Source organism: Pseudopipra pipra, chromosome 27 (genome assembly GCF_036250125.1).
Source record: "Pseudopipra pipra isolate bDixPip1 chromosome 27, bDixPip1.hap1, whole genome shotgun sequence".
Lineage (NCBI taxonomy): Eukaryota > Metazoa > Chordata > Aves > Passeriformes > Pipridae > Pseudopipra > Pseudopipra pipra.
The window spans coordinates 5,707,812-5,715,901 of NC_087575.1; the positions used below are offsets into that span (position 1 = coordinate 5,707,812).

General features: G+C 57.6%; 1 protein-coding gene across 1 annotated transcript; it reads left to right on the forward strand.

Moving 5' to 3' along the window:
• Positions 1-379: 379 nt before the first annotated feature.
• RNF126 (ring finger protein 126) lies at positions 380-7,689 on the forward strand. The gene is made up of 9 exons (XM_064637272.1): positions 380-500; positions 3,081-3,139; positions 4,273-4,336; positions 4,803-5,044; positions 5,572-5,640; positions 5,724-5,793; positions 6,023-6,116; positions 6,548-6,663; positions 6,872-7,689. Exons 1-9 carry the CDS (start codon positions 426-428, stop codon positions 7,022-7,024), a joined length of 942 nt encoding a protein of 313 aa, XP_064493342.1. The 5' UTR covers positions 380-425; the 3' UTR covers positions 7,025-7,689.
• The last annotated feature ends 401 nt before the right edge of the window (positions 7,690-8,090 follow it).

Here is an 8,090-nt window from a genome sequence, read left to right on the forward strand (position 1 = left end):
AAAATGGAACATCCCCGTTCCTTTGTGGCTACTGCAATCTTAAGCAAATCCTGGGATATTCACTGGGAATACCCGTTTTTCCTCCTTTCGAGAGGGGGGGTCTCAACCTCTCCCCAGCTCTTTTTTTCTTCTCTTTAAAGAGAAAATAACTAACTAACTATGTCAGTCAGCTTATGAGCTTATGATATTTTGAAGCCCGAGGGTCCGATGGGGCCACTGCCCCGGGGCTGAGAGAGGGACCGGGATCGAGGGGTCCCCGGATCAAGGGGTCCCCGTTCCGCGTGCAGGGGGCGGGGCCGCCCCTCGAGCCCCCCTCAGCCCCGCCCCTCCGCTTCCGCGTTTGTGCCGCGCGCGGCCCCGTGTCCCCCGTCGGCCGCCGTCGGCGCCGCGGCGCGCGCAGGGGCGGGGCCGGGCGGGCAGGGAAGATGGCGGAGGCGTCGCCGCAGCCGGGCCGGTTCTTCTGCCACTGCTGCTCGGCCGAGATCGCCCCGCGCCTGCCCGTGAGCGCCGCGGCCGCCGGGGGGACCGGGAGGGGCGGTGGGCGCGGGCAGGGCCGGGCAGGGGCTCCGGCGGGGCGGGCACGTGGAGTCGAGGCCTGAGGGGCCCGGGGGGCCTGAGAGGCGGCGGGACCGGCGAGGGCGGGGGGGGGCCTTGGGGGCTCCACCCGTGGCACCGGGGCTCGGGGGCGTTGGGAGAGGCTGGGGCGGTCCGGAGCGGGGGAACGGGGCTGCAGGGGGTAGCGGGCCGCCCCTGCCGAGGGGCAGCAGCCGGGCGGGGGCGGCGCGGCGGGAGGGGCCCTCGGCCCGGGCGGGGGGGCCTGGGCGGGGCGGCCCCGCGGCGGTTCGAGCGCTCCGACCGCCCCACGGGAACCGCCGGGCCCCGCCGCCGAGCGAGTCCGGGGTGGGGGTCCGTCCGGGAGTGACACCCCCGGCCCGGGCAGCCTTACCCTATCCGGAGCTGAGGGAAGCGCCGCGGGGTTTCTTCTCTGTTTCTCAGAAGCGTTTAATGAGCACGAGAAAAGCCCGGCGGTGGTGTGGCTGGGACACAGGGAGGTGCACGGGTGATACGTGGACAGAAGTGCTGTGTAGGCACCTGGGCAGGTGCTTTAATCACCCAGCGAAACCCCGCGTATGCGGAGCCTGTCCCGGGGTGGGTGGCCTGGAGCGTGGGCTGTTGGGGAGGAGCTGGTGGGTCACTGCTCCCCGCCCGGTGTCCTGAGATGTTCAGTGTGGTTCTGAGGGTCCTGCCGGTCTCTTTGTCCTGACACTTTTCACAGCGTCTTGTCTGAACGAGCCTTTGCTAGTTGCTGACACTGAGCTTGAAAAGCCCCCGAGGGCGAGCAGAGCTGTCCTTGGGGGGGGGCAGTTGGTTTGTGATGTGCAGTTTGTCCTTTTGCCAGGGTGGGCCGTGTTGGAGCCTTCCAGCTCATGTGTAAGTGTGAGAACAAACGCCTGGCTGCGCTCGTGCTGAGAACACACAGGCTGGGGGTGGGAACCAGGGGATATTTCTGCTCAAACACCCCATCCTGGGCTGGGCTGAGCTGGGCACACCTGGCTGTGTGTGCTGGGCTGGGCAGGGAGCAGGTGGCTGTGTTTGGGGCCTCAGGGCTGGGTAGCTGTGAGTTCATGAACTTGTTTTGGGGGTCCAAGTTCACTTGGTTTCACTCACTGACAGGAGCTGCCAAAGGAGGGACTCAAACAGCCCAAGAAACAACTAACTTTGACATTTGTGCTGTTCCAGCTGCAGAGGAATGTGCTGATCCCTGTGCTCAGAGCTGGTTGTGAGCACACACCCCCCCCAGCCCCCTGGAGCGAGGAGCTGAGAGGAGCAGGGTGCTCAGGCCGTGGTCATTCCCCCTGTGCTGGTGTGTCCCCACCAGTCTGTGGTGGTGGGAAGCAAAGGGGTTTTCCCAGGCAGAGGCAACTGCTGCAGCTCCCTGTGCTGGGCACCGAGGGGTACAGAGGTTCCTGAGCTCACACCTCGTGTGAGTGGTGCAGAGCCAGTTGTTTCACAGCAGCAGACAGGGGAGAGAGGGAGCAGGGACCTGTCCCAGTCTGGGCCTCGGAGCTCCTGTACCTCCCTGGGCGGGCAGGGCACGTGTGGTGGCTCTGGGCCGTGCTCCACACGGGGCCTTATCAGGGTCAGATGCAGGGACTGGGGGAGCGACCCCAGGGGTCTCATTGGGACAGTTCCCAGGGCTGGTGGCCTTGACTCCTTGGGGGAATCCCTTGGCCTGGCGAAGGGCTGTGCCAGTTCCAGTGCAGCAGCAGCAGCAAAGGGAAGTGATATTATTTTTAGAAGCTCTTAAATGCCTTCTGAGCTGAGCCCGGCTCTGCCAGCGCGGGGATTTGGGGTGGTGTGTGCCCGCTGGGCACGCGGGCGGCTCTGTGGTGCTGCTGCCCCTCGAGCACTGGAAAGCGAAGCAATTCCCTTTGAGGATCTCCAGTGTTCTGGGCTGCTCTGCCCAGGACAGTGTGGTCGTGGAGGATAAATTCCTCACTAACCCCGGGGATTGTGAGGCAGTGAGTGTCACAGGCTCTGCACACACAGCCTGTCTTTCCCCACATGCTCCATTGTCAGTGCCCAGGGCACTGGGGCAGCAGGTCTGTGGCAAGTACTGGTCATGGGCATGTAAGGACCTGGTGTGTCCTCGTGCCCCTCGTGCTGTGAACCCCAGCTTGTGTTAGTGGCAGGGATCAGCCTCCCTGAGCATCACGACACTGCCAAGCCCCTGCTGCCATTCCCACCTCGTTTCCTGGTCCCCAGAGCTGGTGTTTGAGAGCTGCTGTGCGGGGAGTGATGGGGGTTTTGCTTTCACCTCACCAGAACTGCATCAGTTGTGTCTAATGCTGTGTCTGTACAGGGATTAGCAGCGTCACCCTGATCGTTCTCAAGCCGAGCTCCTGCAGACTCAGGCCAAGCTCTGGCCTCGCTGGCCTGGGGAAAGCCAATGTTGGGGTTTGGGGTCTCTCTGGCTCTGGAACCGTGGCGTGTGCTGGGGGTGACCAGACCCCTCCCGTCACACCCTGCAGCTCTGGGGTACCACTTCCTTCTCTTATCCAGTGTCTCTTCTCCCACAGGACTACATCTGCCCACGGTGTGAGTCTGGTTTTATTGAAGAACTTCCCGAGGAGCCGAGGTAATGTCCTGCCCCATGCACTGGTGCTTGAGTGAGTCAGGGCTGCCTTGCTCTCTTACTAGTTCAAAGGCAAAGTTGGACATTAAATACACCGTCTTTATTGCTTCTGTGCCCAAGCTTTGGCTCATCTTTCCTCACTGTGGGGTTATAGTGCTTCATTGGCAGGTTTGCAGCCACAGGTCAGTCTGCCATGGGAATACTGAGTGTCCTCCTGAGCATCCAGTGTCGCAGGTGAAGGGCAGTGCAGGAATGGGTTGATGTAAAACAAACATAAAGAAGTGATAGGGAGGCTTTCCCTATGGTGTGTGTAGCTGTGACCTGGTCTGAGTCATCAGGGCAGAGATAACCCTGGAGAGACAAATCTGGGAATGGAGAGTGCACGGACACCTCAGTGTGCGAGTAGTGAACGTGCTGGGGACAAACAGTGAAATGTTGTGGCTGAGACTTTGGACTCTGCCCTGGAGCAACGAGATCCATGTTCCTCTACTGCCCTGCTGCCACTTTTGGGACAGCTCTCTGGTGGGCAGGAGCACCAGGAATGTCTTTAAATGTTTCAGTCACATTTGTTGGCTGTGACTGGCTCTGGGATGGGCCATGGTACTTTGAATGCAGACATGTAGAGCTGGGCACTGAGCAGGCAATGTTCCTGCAGCTCTGAAAGCAGAAGCCTGACAGCACTAGGAATTTTCCCAATATCCTGAGCCGTTGGGTCACGTGCCTCTGCAATAGAGAGATTTCTTTGATTCAAGATTAGACTTACATGTGTTGGGGTCACAGCGATCAGAACTCTTCCTGATGCTCTGGAGGCTTAGCTGATGTGTTTGAGGTGGATTGTGCAGGGAATCCTTACTTGACATTGTGGTTCAGGCACTTCTCTGCAGCTTTGTGAAATCACAACCTAACAGGGTAGGGAGAGATGGGTGAGGATGTGGGAAAATGAAGGGTTCAGGGAGGGAGGAATGAAAATTGATGTGAGCAACCAGAAAATCGGCAGCTGAAAGAGGACCAGGTTCTGTCTGGAGCTGCCCCTGCCCTGGGGTGGGTGGGAGCGGGGCAGACCTTAAAGGGAAGGGAGACAGCAAATCTTCCTGTAGAAGCTTCTGAGTCTTACCAGCATTCTTCATTCCCCACAGGAACGCTGACAATGAGACCAGCTCCTCTACGTCAGCCGCTGATCAGAGCAGGCATCCTTTTGAGGTGACTAAGTCCTTTCTCCCTTTCAACACCTTCTGCTTTGCCATTGGATTGAGTATTTTTCCAATAGTACATCGTTTAAGTGCTCCCCAGATCATGACAGAATCTGGAAAGGAGGAATTAATGTCCTCCACATGGTGCTCCTGAAATCTCTGCACGTGTGTTACGTAGGACCATCACTTGTGGCTGATTCCCGTCCTGAGGGGGCTCAGCAGGATTTGGAGAGCAGGATTTCAGTGTGTTGCTATGCAGTAGCCTCAGCTCAGAAGCAGCAGTGACACAGCAAAGGGAAACCAGGGACCTGTGATTTGGGTTTTTTCTGCCTTTGTGTGCAGTTCCCATGTCCGTTCCTCACTGAGCTGTGCCAGGGGCACACTGGTCCCGGTGTCACCGCAGGCCCGGGGTCGCTGTGGGAGCCGAGGGCCGTTTCTCTCGTCACAATCTGTTCTCTGCATTCCCTCCCTCTCAGAACGTGGATCAGCACTTGTTCACCTTGCCCCAGGGCTATGGCCAGTTCGCTTTCGGGTTCTTTGATGACAGCTTTGAGTTTCCGTTTGGGTCCAATGTGCAGCCGGAAGACAACCGGGACTCGGAGAACCGGCGGGAGCGCGAGCACCAGTCCCGGCACCGCTACGGCGCGAGGCAGCCCCGCGCCCGCCTGGCCACGCGCCGCGCCTCGGGCAGGCACGAGGGCGTCCCCACGCTGGAAGGGTGAGAATCCTGTTCCTCACTGAGGGGACTGACCTCAGCCTGTGCCTTTTCCCCCGGGTTGGGGAGCGGCGTCCCAAAGCTCTCCAGCACTGCCTTGGGTGCCAGCTGTGCCCCAGCTGGGCCTGATGCTGTTGGCAGCTCCTGCCTGGGGTCTGTCGGGGCTATTTCACATGAGCAGTGGCATGGCCTGTGGCTGGGACTTTGTCCTGCAGTGGGAAAATATTCCCTGGTCGTTGCCAAAGTGTTGTACTCACTGTGAGGGGAAACAGCAGAAAGCACCAGATGCTGTTTGTGTAACTGCGTCCTGGGAGCCACTCAGTTCGTGCCAGGAATTGTCCCCTTACGAGTCAAATACTGAAACTTTATCCATGGCCTATCACTCTATAAGCTGCAGTTGCAATTGCTACAGGGAATCTTTTCTTTCCCCTGACAATGTGACAGTATTCAGCCTCTCCCTCCACGTCGGGGTGCTGGGCTGGGAGCCAGCAGACTAATTCTTACACAATCCTGGTTTTCTTGTCTTTCAGAATTATCCAGCAGCTGGTCAATGGAATTATTGCACCAACCACAATTCCAAACCTAGGCCTGGGCCCTTGGTGAGTTGGAGGATGTGCTGCTCTCTCTGGCAGTGTCTCGGTGGTGCTCCCGGATGAACTCACTTGCTGTCCTTGCTCTGCAGGGGAGTCCTGCACTCAAATCCGATGGACTACGCCTGGGGTGCCAACGGCCTGGATGCGATTATCACACAGGTAAAACTGGGACTTAGCAGAGTCTCCGTGCTCCTGTGCAGTGCTGCAGAAGGGGCAGCACCTGTGGTGGTGCAGGGGGTGAGGGACTGCGAGGGCAGGAATGGGAGCCGGGGTCTGCAGTGTGGGCGATGCGGGGCCCAAGCGCACTGGCTCAGGAAACATTCTCTGGATTCTCTGTACTGCTGAGCTCACCTCTCCCTTCTGCCTGCCTGGCCGGTTGTTTTTCCAGTTACTGAATCAGTTTGAAAACACTGGACCACCGCCAGCGGACAAAGAAAAGATCCAGGCCCTCCCCACCATACAGATCACACAGGAGCACGTAGGTATGTGTCTGCTCCAGGCAGTCATGCAGAGAGAGCTCCCTGGAAGCTCTGTGTAATGTTTTCTTGGGACTTGAATTTTGTCTGCTTGTACCTTCGAGGCCTAAAACATTTCAAAGACAGGAGAGAGCTGAAGTGGCTCTGTTACACTCACAAAGAAAAAGAGCAGTGCAGGCTGGATGGATTTGCCCTGTGGAGGCAAACTTGTGAGAAGTTCAGATGGAAAAGCAGAAGGGAGGGGAAGGATGAGGCAGACCCGGGGCAGGGGGAGGTGGCGTGGTGGGGGAGTGACTGCAGAGCACCAAGCTTTCCTCTCGGCAGGGTTGGAGCAGTGCCGGGGAAGGGGAGGCAGTGATGGGTCCTGAGTTGGGGGCTTTGTCTGGCATTCTCTCCTCCATTGCTCAGCTGTGCTTGGCTTTCCCTGTGCGATGCAGATTCCGGGTTGGAGTGCCCAGTGTGTAAGGAAGACTACACAGTCGGGGAGAACGTGCGGCAGTTACCGTGCAATCACCTGTTCCACGACGGCTGCATCGTCCCATGGCTGGAGCAGGTGAGTGTGGGGGCAGTGCCCAGGGCGGGCAGCACCTCTGCTCCCCTCTGTAAATATTTTCCTACCTCTGTTGTGAGGCTTGAGCCATGAACAGCCTTCGATCAGAGGACGGAGTGTCATCCCAGCCTGTTCCTCGAGTGCTGCTCCCATCTCGTGTTTCTAATCAGTTTTCCATATTTCTTGTTTTGTTTTTGTCTGCTCCTCAAAGCATGACACGTGTCCCGTCTGCCGGAAAAGTTTAAGTGGACAAAACACTGCCACAAACCCCCCAGGACTCACAGGGATGAACTTCTCGTCATCCTCCTCCTCCTCCTCTTCCTCCAGCTCACCAAGTAATGAAAACTCATCGAACAACTCATGAATCTTAACACACCCTCTGTCCCTGGGGCCCCCTCCACTGTCCCCCCTCCCTCCCTGGCCACCACAAGCAGCCAAAGGGGCTTCCAGAGCAGAGCGAGGGGAGGGGACAAGGGGGGAGCAGTGCCCCCAGAATTCTCTTTTGATTTCTGAAGACACGGAGACTCTGGGTCCTTCAGAGATGAGAAGCCTCAAGTTCTGTGATGAAAAAGGGGGGAAAGAGCTCTGTCTGTCAATAAAAACATCCTCTGTGCGTGGACTTTACCCGTTGCAGTGCGAGGCTGCCGCGCTCCCAGCTGGGAACCCCGAGGTGCTGAGCGAGTGGTTGAATCCCAAAAGGAAAGGTTGTTTGTATGGGTTTGAATTTGAGATCCCTTTCTTTTATTTCTTTTGCTCCTCCTCCCCTTGGATACTCTCTTTTCTGCTTTGGAGATTGAAGTCTAAAATGGAAGCGTAAGGATGCTGCCTCCCCTCCAGGATCTTCAGCTGGGGAGGACCAGTAGCTCTCACTGAAACAGGAACTCTCAAATAGACCCCGGGATCCTTCCCTGTCCCATCTCGAGTCCCATTTATTTTTCTTTATAACCTCGCCCGCTGATACTCAACACTGAAAGGGTTTTTATAATCTTAAATTATTACTGCTGTCAATAAATGGACATTTCAGCTCTGCGAGCCGTTATGCATGATTTGAGGAGAGCTGCAGGGTAAGCTCCGAGGCTGCTGAGCCATCCCACCTCCCCGGGCAGGCCGGGCCTCTCTGAGCCCTCCCACGTGCTGGGAGCTCTGGTGGGAGCCGCTGCCAGCCTGCAGGGCACTGCACAGTGACCAAGGATCGCATCTGGAAGCATCCTCGCCTGGTCTTTTCTATTTTTTACATCTCTGTGTTGCAGTCCTGCCCCCCTCGCAGCCGGGGCGGGCTGTTCCGCTGGGCCCACACAGGACTGGGTGTGCAGCAGAGCGAGGACCAGCAAATCTCGTTGTGACTGAGTAATTACCAGGAAAACAACATTTTTTGAGAAAAATGTATTGCAAAACTACTTAAAATAGAGCTGATTAAAAAAGGAGAGAGA

Excerpts from the sequence above, each read along its gene's own strand:
- RNF126 (XM_064637272.1), top strand. The coding sequence starts at position 426 with ATGGCGGAGGCGTCGCCGCAGCCGGGCCGGTTCTTCTGCCACTGCTGC. Across the intron at positions 501-3,080 it reads AGATCGCCCCGCGCCTGCCC|GACTACATCTGCCCACGGTG; the intron begins GTGAGCGCCGCG and ends CTTCTCCCACAG. Across the intron at positions 5,641-5,723 it reads AACCTAGGCCTGGGCCCTTG|GGGAGTCCTGCACTCAAATC; the intron begins GTGAGTTGGAGG and ends CTTGCTCTGCAG.